Source organism: Phoenix dactylifera, chromosome 1 (genome assembly GCF_051530095.1).
Source record: "Phoenix dactylifera cultivar Ajwa chromosome 1, Ajwa_hap1_PhDact_Kaust_v1.1, whole genome shotgun sequence".
Taxonomy (NCBI): domain Eukaryota; kingdom Viridiplantae; phylum Streptophyta; class Magnoliopsida; order Arecales; family Arecaceae; genus Phoenix; species Phoenix dactylifera.
The window spans coordinates 18,517,360-18,532,931 of NC_143190.1; the positions used below are offsets into that span (position 1 = coordinate 18,517,360).

Consider the following 15,572-nt stretch of genomic DNA (forward strand, 5'->3'; position numbering starts at 1 on the left):
ATATATTAATATTTTATTATAATATATTTATATGATTAATAAATATATGATAAGGGTTACTAAAAGTAGGATATATGACAAAATTATGGAGCTATTATAAGAATTAGTATATTGACTTATATTTTTCATTCATGAGAATTAAAAACACATAAATAATTCATCTAAGATATATCAGAGATATTTGTAGTATTATGTGGTCGGTGATCTTGAATCTCCATACCATACTAAACAAGTTACTCATGGATATCCGGAGATTTTTAATTACTGGACCATGACCTACCAAACACATTGATCTTAGATCACTGGGGATCAAATCACCCTAGCATTCGGATCACCGAAGATCTTAGATCACCGGAGATCTCAAATCACTGTGGTGATCCTGTTGGGGTTACCAAACGCCCCCAAAGAGTAGTATCTTTATAGCCCTTGGTGTATGAAGGAACGTCAGCAACCACCACGACGGTCCAAGACGATAAACCTTGTTTACAAATATAAGGAAATTGAGAAAGTGGTCCCATGCAGACTAGGAATGTGGGCATCATGAAGGCTTGAAGAACTAGGCCCTGTTTGGGGGAGCTTTTGGAGGGCCAAAAAGCACTTTCTGGCCCTCCAAAAGTACTTTTAGATAAAAAATGGTATTTGATAAAATTTCCGAAAAGCTGTTTCAACTTTTAGGGGAAGCTGAAAGCAGCTTTTGGGGGGAAGCTCCAATTTGGAGCTTTTTGAAAATGTTGTTTTCAGCTTTGTCGGAAAGCTGTATTTTTGACAAAAATGGCCATATTAAAATATAATAATTACATAGTTTGTCCTTTTATAAATCTAAAAATCTGCTAGAGCCAAGAACCCTAGCCGTCAGACTCCCTTCCACAAAAAAAATTGTTAGAGAGATAAATGGTCATTCGGAGGATAAAAAATTAATTTACACTAATAATTAAAATATTTTATACCTTTATTATTGTATTATACTATAAATATAATATTATATTACATTACATCATAATACATTAATATGTTATTTTAAATAATTTAATATTATGTTATATTATGAAAAATTAATTTATACTAATAATTATAATATTTTATACCTTTATTATTGTATTATACTATAAATATAATATATATTATATTATATCATAATACATTAATATGTTATGTTAAATAATTTAATATTATGTTATATTATCAAAAATTAATTTACTCTAATAATTATATTACTATTATGCTATATTATAATAATATTATTTTATATTACAATAATATTATACTATATCGTATATTTATGTATTAATATATGTTATGTTTTATTATATTCTGTTGTATAATACTATGCAATGTTCTTTATGGTAATTTTGTGATACAAAAGTACTATCTCAGTTTGTTTACCAAACATATGTTAAAGTGCCACAATACTTTACAAATGTACTTACCAAACAGTAAACAACTTTTTATAACAGCTCTACTTCAAACAGCTCTACTTCCAACAACTTTACTTCCAAAAGCTCTACTGCCCGCAGCTCCCTCAAATATGGCCTTAGAATGATGGTGGTAAGTGAACGGAAGCTTAGAGATTCCATTCAAGATTTTGTTGGGAACATATGCAAAAATGCAACTCAATGAAAACTTTCCAACGTTTTTAAACTGCATATATACAGGACAAATTCCGAGCAACGCACGAGGCTACAACTAGTCAATATTAAATCCGGTTCCATCCAATCCAAAAATAATTGTGTTAGATTTGGGTTCGATTTTTAAACCCAATTCAGGAATGATTAAACTTGCGTTGGATCCGTCCCTGATCTAACCTGACCCTAGATCCAACCAGAAACTTTTGGAAGCAATCTGTACGTGTCCGGATCCAGTTCCCGTTCTATAAACTGGTCCACAGCTGTCCCTTCATTCCTTGGTTTGCGCTCCAAGCAAACGATAGGAAGCGAGTTCACCGAAGGGAAAGAAAAGCCCGAAAAAACGAAGGAAAGCGAGCAAGCGAGCGAGCGCGCGAGAGAAAGCATGGGGTGGAAGTGGGTGGATGACGAGTCCTCGGATTCCTTGGCTTCCGGCCGGGGGTTCGGCGAGATTGGGGAGCTGGTAAACCCTAACTCTAGGTCGGGGGAGGATCGGTTCTCGACGAGGAGGGTGATGAAATCGAGCTGCCGGACGGAGGAGGTCGAACCCGGGAGATTCGTTAGGAAGTGCGAGAAGACCGAGCAGACCCTAAGAGATTGCATCGGGAGGTATTCCATTTGTCCTCCCTTTATCCTTTCTCGTCTCTTGTTTTCTATCAATTTACGGTTTTGAGTTGTCTCTTTGTGTTTTGGAAATCAGTCTCGTATCTTTAGGGTTAACTTTGTTATCTGAATAATTTGATCGTTTCCTTTCTGTTTCCATTTCGTGCCCCATTTTCTTCCTCTGTTCCAAGATCTTTGCTGGGTTTGTCCTTCTATATTGTTTTCTCTTGATTGCAATTCTGTTACTTCGGAAGTTGTTGTCTTGTTGGATTGGAGGGTAGGATTTATCATTCTTTTTAAAATGAAACCGGAAGAAACGATTTTCTCAGGAATACAAGGCATCAAGATTTTGTGAGAAATTTCAAACATATTATGTAATCCATGAATTTTAGGGTATGATTGTTTGGAAAGGTTGTGTATATGCGCCCTTTTTATTTCGGAGAAGCAATATTCAAACCTAGAAACTTAATATTGGCATGATTTAGGGCCTTCAGCCTGTGTTTTCTTAAGGTTAAGGAAACATTGTGCCTTCTGCTTTCATTTGGGTGAATGCACATTTGTGCTTGTATCAAAACTGATAATGGTACAGGAAAGAAACTGGCATGGGAGTAGGGAAGAAAATGATAGTAGATGGATGTGGATAAACATAAAAATTGCCATCATCTCTTGTTTCAACTATTTGTGTTGGCTTTGTTAATTGACATTTGTTGAGCATTCCTATGTGGGGTTAAGCCTGTCAATGCAGATAGATCTTAGAAAAAGTAGGGTTATGTATGCTTAGTCACCTACCAATTTGCTTGTTTTAGAAGAAAAAGGCATTTTTGCCTTTGGCTTAAAGGAATAATGTTCATGATAAAGGATTAATGGTTAAATAATGATTTGTAAACATATATGATAACTTATTTCATTTCTTCTGCAATTATAGGGTAATGTTTGATGCCCAAGAGGTTGTGATGTAATAAGCAATCTACTCTGTGTGTGTGTGTGTGTGTGAGAGAGAGAGAGAGAGAGAGAGAGAGAGAGAGAGATGAATTCTATCAGGTAGATAACATATCATCTGATACTATCTTGGTATAAGCTCCTCTTTCGCCTAGCTAGATTACAGTTTCATTAGCACAGCCATGCATGTTCTAACAGTCAATTTTAATAGGTTCAGAGTTGTATACTTGTGATCAAAAGCTGTCCTTGTAAATGTCTGGCTGTTCATCAAAAGAGCACAAATGGATTTTAACCTTTATATATTATGTTTGTAGTTGCTTTGATTTATAAACATTTGAATGAATCAATTATCATAACCATTTGCATGTAGATGTTAAATATTTTTATTTTCTTTGGTGCTTTCGTATGAAGCATGCAATTGAATGATTTGGGTATCAACATTATTATCTGTAAACTACATGTTGATAGTTGTCTTAATGGGAAGGCTTCTTTCAAGCTCTATCTTGGAAATTCTTTTATCCAATTGTGCCTCTTTCTAAATTGGTGAAGGGACACATGGGCACTTTGCATTGCTCATTTTTGTTGACATTTGTGCAAATGGTTAACACAGCTCATGAATTTGTAATTTTATGTCCCGACAATTTTAATCTAGATGTCTGCAATGATAGCAACCATTTGGTGGATTGTCTTTGTTAAGATGTTTTTATAACATGCACCATACATGCTCCTCTTTAGAGTTGTAAGCTCTTTTTGCCAGGCTTCCTTTTTACAAAGCCCTTTTAGTTGTTGAAGGATGCTTCCTATCCCTTGATGCTTCCTATCCCTTTATGATATTATCTGCATGTCATCTAGCTTAGTTGCTGTAGGACCTTTTTCTTGACTTGCCACTGATTGTTGCTTCTTCTCTCTCTTTCTCCATTCTTGATTCCTTTTTGGTCTGTTGACCTTCAATATTATTTACTCTTAGATGAGAAACTATACTAGTTAATACTTTTGGTAAATAAATGTTGATGGGACTAAATTTCTAGGAAAGTACTAGCTCCTTTTACTATAACCCAACTTTTTTATTTTCATCACCTTAGAGGTAGGATCCACTATTAGATACGATTAGCCTTGATTTGGAGTCACAGACATTGAAGGTTTTTGAACATGATGTAAAGGTGTTGTGCATTTAATAATTTATCCTATCTCCTTTTTGAATATTGTCAACTTTTGGTTCAAACACCACTTTGAAGTAGGGCTGAAACCGGATTGGATACAGATTGGATTCCAGTATATCCTATCCATATTTGTTTTGTTTGATGAATATAGGTATGAATGCGGATATTAGTCGAATGCAAAAATTCATATCTATGTTATTAAGTGTTTAAATGAATATTTGTATTAAACGAATATGGATATAAATCGGATAATTAAACTTTATGACCATAGAATCGAAGATATTATTAAATGGATAGTAAATTAAGCAAATAGCATGTTGTTGTGGTTATATATTTTTCCTAAAAGTTAATGAGTATCATATAAAATTAAATAGGGTTACAGTAGAATCGGATATTCGGATATAGATTAGATAGTTATCTATTGATATCCATATCCAATTTTTGTTGGTGGATATGGAAGCAGATATGGATATTAGTTGGATGCTCAAATATCTATCCATATTCGGATAGATTTGGATACGAAAATAGATCCACGGGGATATTATCCGATCGACTTTCACCCCAACTTTGAAGCCATTAGTTGTATATTGCAAAAAGTTTTGTTTGGCATCCTACGAGAAAGCATGATATGATCACTTAACTCGAGATATATGGCTTGCGAAGTAGAGTTAGAGAATATAAAATGGTAGTAAGTTCATAGATGGACTGGTATTCTTGTTTAGAAGAATTTTTGGTGTTCAACTATTGTTTGATTAATTTCCTGGAAATTTCCTAGAAATGTTGTGTGTTTTTATTGAAATTATTTGGTTGTGTAGTCTAAAATATTAAAAGCTTTTCTATCCATCTTTTTTTGACACAATTATGCTCTCACATTACTGGTGCTCGTCATATTATTAGTTGTTTAAGATTTTGCTATAAATGAGTGAATGAAACTAAAACATCATATTGATGATTATGCATTTTGCACCAAAATTTAGTGGCTATTGGATTGAGAGATGGATTCATTTCATTACTCAATCTCTCTTTACATCTGGATTAAAGGATTATTAACAATTTGTTAAACTTTGTCCTGGCGTGGTTTGTAGACTTCTTGTTATCTCATTATATAGTCATCTGTATTATTGTGGAATTTTTAGTTATATTAGATAGCAGATAATTCACCCCTTAGAGATTATTCATCAAGTTTGCCAGCATAGCATTTAGATAGAAGATTAAATGTCCTTTCTGGTGGATTAAATGATTATTGGCAACTTATTAAACTATGTCTTGGGTTGGTTTGTATGCTCATTGCTAGTTCATTATATAATTATCTCTATTATTGTGGAATGGCTAATTCATCTGTAAGGGATTATTTGTTGAGTTTGCTGTCATGGCATTGAGATAGAAGATGACACTTGCTTATATGTGAGGATAAGTGTGCTTCTTACCTCCTTTCCTTTGATCTATATAACTATTTGAAGGCTTGCAGGAATTCTTGTAGCTTGATAATATAGTATAAAATTAAAAAGATCTCGAAGTAACATGATATATTTAATACTTCCTTTACTATAAAAATTGTGTTCATATGTGTGCATGCACACACATTTATTTAGAAACAATGAAGTAAAGCTAGTCTAGGAAAAGAAAAAAACTTCCTTGAGTAGTTGGCTTTTATGTGAAACAGGATAGCTCTATATAGTCTTTGATGCGTATAGGAAGCATCGGTGGAAATAATGTGATCTTAGAAAATGAAGAGAATCATGAGAGAGAAGTTTCAGAAAGCTAAAAGAAAACAAAAGTGAAATTTAAAAGATGTGGACATAGTAGGAAAAGAAAAAAAAATGTAGGCATACATGCACACACTTTTTGAGGGAGGGGGTGCAGAGGGAGGGGGGTGGGTTGTTGAGAGAGCAAAGTTACTAAAGATCTCTATAGAGCTTATATAATATAACCATAAACACACCCCAAACATAACTCCTGTATTTGATTGAACATCAGTCAAATTCTTTAATTTAAGTAGTTTTAGTCCAACAATGGGTACACTAGTACCTTTTTCTAATGTTGAATATAAAATGTCATTTGCTTCTGTTATGCAAAGTTCATAACCTAGTCACTTGAGATACCTTGAATGCTAGATTTAGAATATGATAAATAAGTTCCTTAATTAAATTAAAAGAAGTTTATATAGCTACATATGCTACTTCTCCCAGATAGGCAATGTGATAAGGTGTTGATGTAGGTGTTGGTTTAGTATGAAGACCCACTCAACAGGCTAGCAGGAGCATTATGCAGACGAAAAAGATGGACGAAAACCTGCCAAGTCTAAAGGGGCAGTCGGGGAGAGCTGAACGAGAAACCTTACTGAACCTTTGCGAAGATTGAATCAAGATCCAAGATTGACAAAAGCAAGGAACTGGTAACAAAACAGATTTGAAAGCTTCAGATCCCAAACCACCTTCAATCCAATGCCTTCAGAACACTGAGGGTTTGTCATTCTAGCTAGGTTGCACCACAGCTAGAGAGTTAGGTGAGGCAATTCTATTTTGAGAGACAATCTGCCTAGCCTAGATATCACAGGTAGAGGCATAGGCTGTTGATTCCCCATCATCAAAATTGGGGTAAGCTAGGTTAATACCGGTCGAAGCGCCCTTCAAAATAGGTACCATCAGTCTTGAATTAGTTGACTTTTCATCACAAACTGAAGCAAAAGCAGTTGAAGATCTAATGGCAGATCCTCTTTGTGGAAGCGGAACCAACTCCATGGATAGCATGTCCCTTTCCATGTCCCAGTCAGATGTAAAGATTACAGATGAAAAGAAAAGTCAATCTAGTAGATCAAGTTGTTGAAAGTTGAAACAATTACTTTCTATATATAATGGGAACTTGCGAGCATCTATTGTCTATAAGATGTTTGTTCAATGTCTCATGTGATGGCATGAGACAAAGAAAAAGAGTTCAAAGAAAAAGAACTTCCCAGTTAATGTAATCAGTGGGAGAGCTCCAAGAAAAAAAAAGGACCCAGACTTTTATAAATCCAACTTAAGTTGGATAGAGATGACATATGATATGAAATCTCACATTTATCTAGAAAAAATGATTTCATATACAAAAAAGGAAAATGATTACAGAATGTCATTTGCAATATTTGTTCATTGGAGATATTATCCATGTTCGATTGGAGATATGATTTGTTTTTTATTGTTTTAAAATTGGATATGCTGCTTCTTTTCATCAATTGTTTGACTGACAATGTTAAATAACATGATCAATACTTTTGATCAACCATCTCAATAGCTTGGCCTACATTTTCATGGAACTCCTGGTTGGGCTTTGCCATCAAAACTTGGAGATCCAGCGGTGGAGTATAGTGTTATCGTAATTTTTATTTTTTTAATGTGAGAATGAAGAGTTTGGGAAAATGTGAAATGTTTCAGTTTATAAAGCACTTTTAGGATTTGAGGGTGTGTTCATTGGATTTGAGAAGAAGAATATGATTTTGTATCTGATTGGTAATACTGGTTTCTATCCTTTGAAAGTTAGTGGAGATATTTAAGTGAAAACTCTAGGCCATCACGATAATATGCATAATTCTAAACATGGCTAACTACCTTCTTTTTCACTGCTATGATATTCTCTCCATTGTTTTGACTTTGAAGACATTTTGACTACTTTTCCATGTGTCTAACCGATTGTGCAACTTGTCACACATATCTTTTTAGATTTCCAACATCCAGTATAGCCTCGACCTTTCATATGGCTTCTTTATTTCTTGTTCCTTGATATTCCCTGGAAATAGGACCATTTTCTTATTGTTTTACTTTTGTTATTTTAACTTTCCATGGCTTTCCATCCTTTTATTTTGAGTTGCAGTTATTTTTATCAACCTTCCATATATATTCTGTTGTCATTCAGCAACTTGTGAATCCTTCATTAGAAATTAAGCATTGAAAGTGATGAGCAAGACCTGCAACAGATTGCTCTTTGAAGTGTATTTGGTATTGTACAAATATGGTGATAGAGCATCCTTCTAGGTGCTTAGTTGTGAGCATCATGAGTGGGACAGGTGTTCGGAAGCGGATATTTCAAAAATATTTGAAGTAAGGAAGCACTTAAGATGGAGTGCAGGTTTTAGATTCTGGAGAGTTTCCGAATGGGTATGCTACCATACCTAAAAGTTTCCTGGTACTAAGTTCTAGGTGTTTGAAATCTTTAAATGGCAATCTATATTCAAGAAAATCATAGGTTTTAAACGAAAAGCTCCTTCAGATTTATAAGGAGGATGATACATAAGACATGCTTTGGAAAGTAATAAGAGATTTACCAAAGAAAATTTGCTTTTGAAAATTATGATTCATCTGTGAAGAACTATTTCTGATAGAATCTGTGGAAGTATTTGGTTTTAATCACAGAACTATGCATATTCTCTAATTCTTTTATCTTATTTGAGTTGGAAATTAGGTCTAGTTTATTCACTGTGCTGAATCATTCCTGTGACTTGTATCTTAACCAGACAGCTGTCAGAAGTCATACCTTAACATTTTTTTTTGTACTATGAATTTTTTTGTAAGATGCTCACATTCCGTGAGATGCATAATTGGGTTACTGGATCCATATTTTATGAAACAATGGTGTTGATATATAGTGTTTTTCTTCCTTTAGTTACACCATCTGAAGAACACTGATAATATGCCAGCATCTACTTATTTATACATATGGGTGCTCTGGCAAGATGATTTGGAGTTGTTGGCTTCTTGCGGGATTCACAAACAAGGTCTTCTGATCTATCATATTTTGTCACCATATGCTGCCACACATTTCTCCTTATATCAAACGCTTTAATAGGTTTCTTACCATGTTTTGTTTTGTTTTGTATCTGAATTAGGATTAATTTATTTTTCTATTAGTAAATGGTCAACTAAGCTTGTGGTGATCCACATAATTGCCATCCAAATTTGTTCTAATTGTGTCCATTATGTTTTAACCGTAAAAGTGGAACTTAGCAGGGCCGAGGTTATTCAATACTCGACCGATGCGCACCTCGTGCTTGGTACCTTGAACTAAAATCTTTTTAAAAGTCAACTAAGCTTGCTATAATTTTGTTAGAAGTTACGGCGAATATTCTCAAGGAGATCATTCACACTGCATGCCTATTTTGTAACTTGTCTGTTTCGTTTTATATCATCTGTAGTACCTAGAACAGCTTCTGATATGTCGCATGCTTTCTTCCCAGGCCTACAGAGGTGGTGGAATCGAAAACTGAGCACACTGAAGATGATGTTACAGACGAAGTAACAAGTGGGGTGGTTCCATTCGACTCGAGGATTAACGACCTCTTCACTTTTCCTGGGCTTCGTGGCGACATTGAAGCTATGGAGCGAGGCTTGTTTGGTGGTCTCAATCGTTTCCTCGAGTCAGCTGAAGAGATGACGAATGAATTCTTCCACTCGCTTGGCATTCCCTCTAGGCAAGGTAGGGAATCAACTTTTGGTCGCGGGAAACCTGCAGATAAGCAACGTGAGATATATCCTTCTGAGCAACCCAATGAGTCACCCTATTCTGAATATGCTGGCGAAATCAGAGATGTGTGAGAAGTTATTCTTACGTTCTTTGTGATCCTGTAACCTGTGGTATCATGAGTCATTTGAAACCTAGCTGTATTCTTATCCAAAAAAAAAAAAAAGCTGTATTTGGAGGAATTATGAATTTCCAAACAGTTTTTGAATATTCTGCGTTTATACGGCAGCAAGCCGCCTTTTGTAAATAAATGTATAACCGATCTTAAATGCCAGTTTGAAACTGTTACAAGTTGCAGGAGTGGGTGAGTGGGTGCGTCAAAATTCGCACTTTTTTGGGGAGTCTCTGGGGAGTTTCGGCGAGCAGGAGTGGGGAGGGGGTCATGGTTGACCTTCAGGGGGACTCGACAACGCTGGCGCTGGGGAAGGCTGATGGGCCTAGGGTTCTGGATCCTAGGGTGTGGCGAAGGGTCGTTCATGGGCGGAGGTGGCGAAAGGAGTCTCGAGGCAGCAAGCTTGGACGTGTCATCAGACTTCTCCTCATGAGCTGGAGATGTTGCAGAGAAGGTTTTTCGAGGTGGTGGACGTTTCATCTGAGGAATTGGAGGGGATCCGGTCGAAATGGCGGAGCACCATAGTCATTGTAAGAAGCCTGGGAAGGAACGTCCCAATGAAATGGGTGGCAAAGGAAATCAAGCGGGTGGGGCGTTTGGGATATCATGTGGAGTGTCTCGTATTGATGGATGGATTTTTGTTTGTTCTGTTTGCCAACGAGGAAGACCGTGAGGCCACAATGTTGAATGGCCCATGGATGGTGGCCGGTCAGCTTTTCGTAATGGACCGGTGGCGTCCTAATTTTGTCCCTAGTGTTGGGGGTGTCGGCAGGGTGGTTGCTTGGCTTCGCCTGCCGCGGCTGCCCTTGGACTATTAGAAGAAGCCCACCATCCTCCGCATAGTTGCTAGTGCCGGTAATCCCCTGGCGTTGGATGGAGTTACAGAGAAGGGGAGGCGGTATGACTTTGCCAGGGTGAAGATCGAGTTGGATTGTTCAGCCCTCCTCAGGCTGGGCAATTTTGTGAGGGGGAGATCGGAGGGGGCAGAGGAGACTTTCTGGCAGGGTTTCATCTACGAAAACCTGCCGACTCCGTGCTCCAAATGTGGTCGGATAGGGTATTTGGCGGCAGATTGTGTATGCTACTCGCTGATGCCCGGGTCGGCGGAGATGGGGGAGATCCGGGGAAAAGGTAAAGCAGTAGAAGGGACGGACCCTTCGGAGGCCACGAGCCAGATGAATGGGGGAGGCGATGCATCGGAGGACTTCGGACCGTGGATGGTCACGAGCCATACTCGGAATCCACGGGCGGCCAAGTTGTCGAATCAGAGGAAGGAGACGACCGAGTCCGGGGCACGGCCGAGCTCGGCACCTGCATCCCCCCGTTCCGGCAAGAATTCAACCATGAATAGGTCGGAAGCTGAGGCTTCTCCGATCGACCTTGATGGGTGACAAAAGCCTTCCAAGGTTGCTCGGTGTAGGACACCGGAGAAGGATGTCTTGGTAGCCGGCGTGGGCATGAACATGGCCGGTCCGAGTCAACCCGCGCAGGGAGTCGGAGCAGGGGCTGAGTCAAGCCATAGGTCGGGTTCGGGCAGGATCAACCCAGCTCGGAACTGGGTTGCGGGCCAGGGTGTGGGAGAACTGGGCAGTGGACCGGGCCGGGTTGGTGATAGGGCTGAACCCTGTGAAAGCCTGAGTGGCTTGGGTCCGAGCCCTATGAAACGAAATAAGAGCCCTTGCGGAGCCAAGGGCCAGACCGAGAAGCGCTCAACCTCTCCTGCCGGGGGGTTACTGCTAGCGGTGAAAAGGCGACTAGGGGGATGCTTCCGCCGGAGGAGACAGAGTTCCCCTCCGCCCCTCTCGACGGTGTGCAACCGGCCTCCTCGGGCAGAGCGGGAGATCAGAGGCGTCGGCGACTCTTCACGGCGTGGGGCAGCGAAGGCTCCAGGGAGGAAGTTGGCAAGGGCCCTTTTAGCGGCGGCGAACTCGGACTTGGGGGAGGTGGCGACGGCCAGGACAACCGGCAAAGAGGGGAGAGCTGGATCAAGGGTGTCCGATAGTCTCGAGACTAGCATTGTGCAGGGTGCTCCTTCGGGCAAGTCTGCGGCACCCACAATGAAGCAACCTTGCCAAATGGCACGGGTGAATAGTGCTCCAATCCCTGTGGCAGAGTTGGTTTTGGAGAAGAGTTCGGATGGGCAAACAGGCAGTGGTGGGAGTGCTAGTGGCATCAAGATGAAGCATAAGGAGGGGCAGATGGAGGATTTTGTGGCAGAAGCTAAAAATCAAGGGGATGCTGCGTGCCATTTGGCACAGTCTGTTTGTGGAGGGGATCATCATCGTGTCTTGGTCCAATTGATGGTAGCAGTGAAGAGGGTGAGCCCAGTTGATTTGGCAAGTGGAGGGGCTTTAGAAGAGGCAGTGTGATGAGAACACAAAAGTGCGTTATACACGTTGCTTAAATTAATATTATTGCTAACAAATAATGATAAAATGGCTGCATTAATTTTATATTTTATTTGGCACAGATTATCGTAAATCAGAGTTTAAATGTGCATTTGGTTGACTTCAAGCCTAATTACACTGGAACAGAATTGAACCTGGTCAAGCACATTTGCACCCGAGGGACACATGGCAGCCATCTGGAGGCAATGCGTAATGAAACATCCAAGGGCTTAGATTCATCAAGCCAAGAAGATCTGCAATTGGATCTCCCAGTTTCCTCCACAGCGTCCACACGAGCCCTCCTGCCCGCGATCACCTCCCAGCGCGGCACCTCTTCCGGGTTCTCGCACATCCGAGCCACGACTCTCGCTTACACTCTCCTGTTTCCGCAAGTGAGCCATGCCCATTCATCCATTTCCTGCGAGCGAGCCCAACGCCCATTCATCCGCCTCCTGCGAGTGATCCATGGCGTCTGTCCGCGATCCCATTCCTTCTTCCGGAGTCCTCATCTCAGCCGAGATCAGCGCTCATTCCTCCAGCGATGCATCCATTGCCAACTTCCGAACACAGCGCCCACGATTAGCTCCCAGATCTCAGGATCCCATGCACCTAGCTCCCGGATCCATGATTTGAGCTTCCGTTACTACCTTCAGCCTTCCCCAGCTGGCCACATCAGCCGCTGTCCACTCCTCCTCACGCCTCTTCCGCAGTCCAAGCACCCTCCTGATGTCACAGCCGGATCCAACATCCGGGCATCCCCGCGGCCAGCCGGATGCGCATCCCGGACGAGCTCCTCCTCCCAGCAAAATTTAAGCAAGGAAATCTTGTTTGTGGGGAGAGGTTTCATTGTATAAAAAGAGAGGGAGTCAGCGAGCCAGGGGGGGTTCTGGTTCCCACACAAAAAACAGAGGAGAGAAGGTGACTGTTTTCAAAAGAGAGAAGGGAAGAAAGAAAGGAAACAGGGTATGCCCTGTTTCCGAAAAAAAAAAGAAAAGAAAAATATAAAAGAGGAGGCTACTATTGTAATGGGAGGCTAACACCTTTGGTCAAGGGTGATGGAAGAACCCTTGACAGTTTGCTTTCTTCAAGTAAATTCTGAACGATTATTCTCTTTGATTTACATCTATTATATGCTCTTGGTTTTTGCATACTTATTTGTTAGATAGATCTTGTATGGTTTATATTTATTGATGCATGGATTGTTTCGATTTTTGATTTGTCGTAGACGTAACCGGCACGATAAATATTTGAATGTTGAATTCATATTTTCAAAGTATATATCCCATGCTTAGAACTATTCTATCTAATTAATCCTTAATCAAGAATCACATAATTTAATTGTTGAAAATAATATTGTCAAGGGAGAATCCAGATCCCTAGCCTTCTCTATATTCTTGAACGTTGTTTAATCACATATTATTTTCTGCTTTTAATTTCTAAAGATTAACTAAAAATTTCATCTAAAAATTACACTAATAATCCATAGATCGTTCTCTGAGGAATCGACCTCGGACTTCCGAGTTATACTACTTGTGCGATTCTCCTGCACTTGGGAGAGCAGTTTTATTTTTGCATCAAGTTTTTGACGCCGTTGCCGGGGAACGGCTGAGTTATTAGTATAATTTTAGATTTAATTTTTACCTTAGTAGTTAGTATTTTTCTTTTGAAAAAAAAAATAAATCTTTACTACTATTTTTAATTCCCTACACAGTTTGCATCAAACTCGGATATAATAGAAAGTAGCCGTCTGATTTGACTCAAATTTGGTCAGCTAGTGCACGACACATTGTTCAATAATCGGAACGGTCTGATTGATATTCTGAGACTTTTAAGACCATTAGATTAATATGAAACCTTGCTGCTTTCTGTTTTAAATTTTCTGCATTTAATTTTTTTTTAGAATCAGAATTTTATTGTTATCATATCTCATTAACCCTTGTTGCTAATTGAAAATCAATTTAAAAAAAAACCTTTAAGAGAAGATCAAGGGTGATGATTCAAAAATTAAAAAAAAGAGAAAACCTAAAATTTTAAATTTTAAATTTCAAATTTCAGAATTCAAATTTCAAACTTCAACTCATAAAATTTTTTATAAAAAAATAAATAATTTGCTTGATCACCTATTCAATGAAATTTAATGTCATGTCATAAAACATTAAAAAAAAAAGTCTCTTGATTATTGCATATAGTATAAGGCATCAGCATAAAATATTCTAAGGGCTGAACCTATTTAAAAAGATAAGGTCGGGATTTCATCACTCGTCCTTAGCCCAAAAATCACCCCAGTGCATAAATATCCTAAGCTTAACTAAAATCAACTAGACGTTGGCCCCTAAGGACATTCGAGCTCAATAGGACGAAGACCACCGAAAGTTGCACCAATTTCGCTCCGTGGCTTAGTTGATGTCTAGGCAAGCTTTGTCCCTATAAGGGAGACAGTTCATCTGTTCGAGGCAAGTGGGTTTTAAGTGGGACCTTTGCGAATGCATCGTGACCCCTCCACTTACCTGGTCAACTCGGTTCATTAGACCGGATTGGAGGCTTAGGTGCCCTCTTCAAACCAGTTAGGAGCTATCTAGAAATTTAAGAAAAATATTAGAAATTGAGGTGTAATGTTTTGTTGCATGTTTGATTGTGAATAGATTTTTGTTTTAGGGTGTCGTTTTAGGTTATCTTTCGTTGGTACTTATATTTTAAAAAAAAATAAAATAAAAAAAAGAGAGGGAAATATTTTGCATGCTAAAGTGGAATAGGGACGACACTGGTCAATTAAGTCGTACAACTTTAGATCATCCCTCAGGACATATTCCTGAAATTCCTTCGCAGTATCTCACACCTTGTGAGATGGCTGATTTAAATGAAGATGTGGGGAGTCACCACGATCGAGAACGTGAACCCCATATTATGACCCTAAGACAATACCTACAACCGGCTAGGACTAGTCATCCTTCATGCATAATTTTTCCTGATAATGTAGGACATTTTGACATCAAACCCGGGGTAATTCAATTGCTGCCCAAGTTTCATGGGTTAGAATCCGAGAGTCCGTATCTTCATTTAAAGGATTTTGAAGAATTGAGCATTACATTTAGAGTGCCAAACGTCACCGAGGATGTCCTCAAGCTGACATTGTTTCCTTTCTCTCTAAAGGATAAGGCCAAAACATGGCTAAACTCTTTGCGACCTAGATCAATAAGAACTTGGCAAGATATGCAGAGAGAATTTTTAAAGAAGTTCTTTCCCACACAAAGGACCA

The 15,572-nt window shown here is 38.9% G+C and overlaps 1 protein-coding gene across 1 annotated transcript; it reads left to right on the plus strand.

Moving 5' to 3' along the window:
• Positions 1-1,880: 1,880 nt before the first annotated feature.
• LOC103716835 (Mal d 1-associated protein) lies at positions 1,881-10,112 on the plus strand. Its single transcript, XM_008805011.6, has 2 exons — positions 1,881-2,231; positions 9,534-10,112. Exons 1-2 carry the CDS (start codon positions 2,008-2,010, stop codon positions 9,889-9,891), a joined length of 582 nt encoding a protein of 193 aa, XP_008803233.4. The 5' UTR covers positions 1,881-2,007; the 3' UTR covers positions 9,892-10,112.
• Positions 10,113-15,572: the final 5,460 nt, after the last annotated feature.

What these genes read in the sequence shown, in the direction of transcription:
- LOC103716835 (XM_008805011.6), top strand. Translation starts at nt 2,008, where the DNA reads ATGGGGTGGAAGTGGGTGGATGACGAGTCCTCGGATTCCTTGGCTTCC. An exon ending in CTAAGAGATTGCATCGGGAG is followed by an intron (nt 2,232 to 9,533) that starts GTATTCCATTTG and finishes CTTTCTTCCCAG; the next exon opens with GCCTACAGAGGTGGTGGAAT.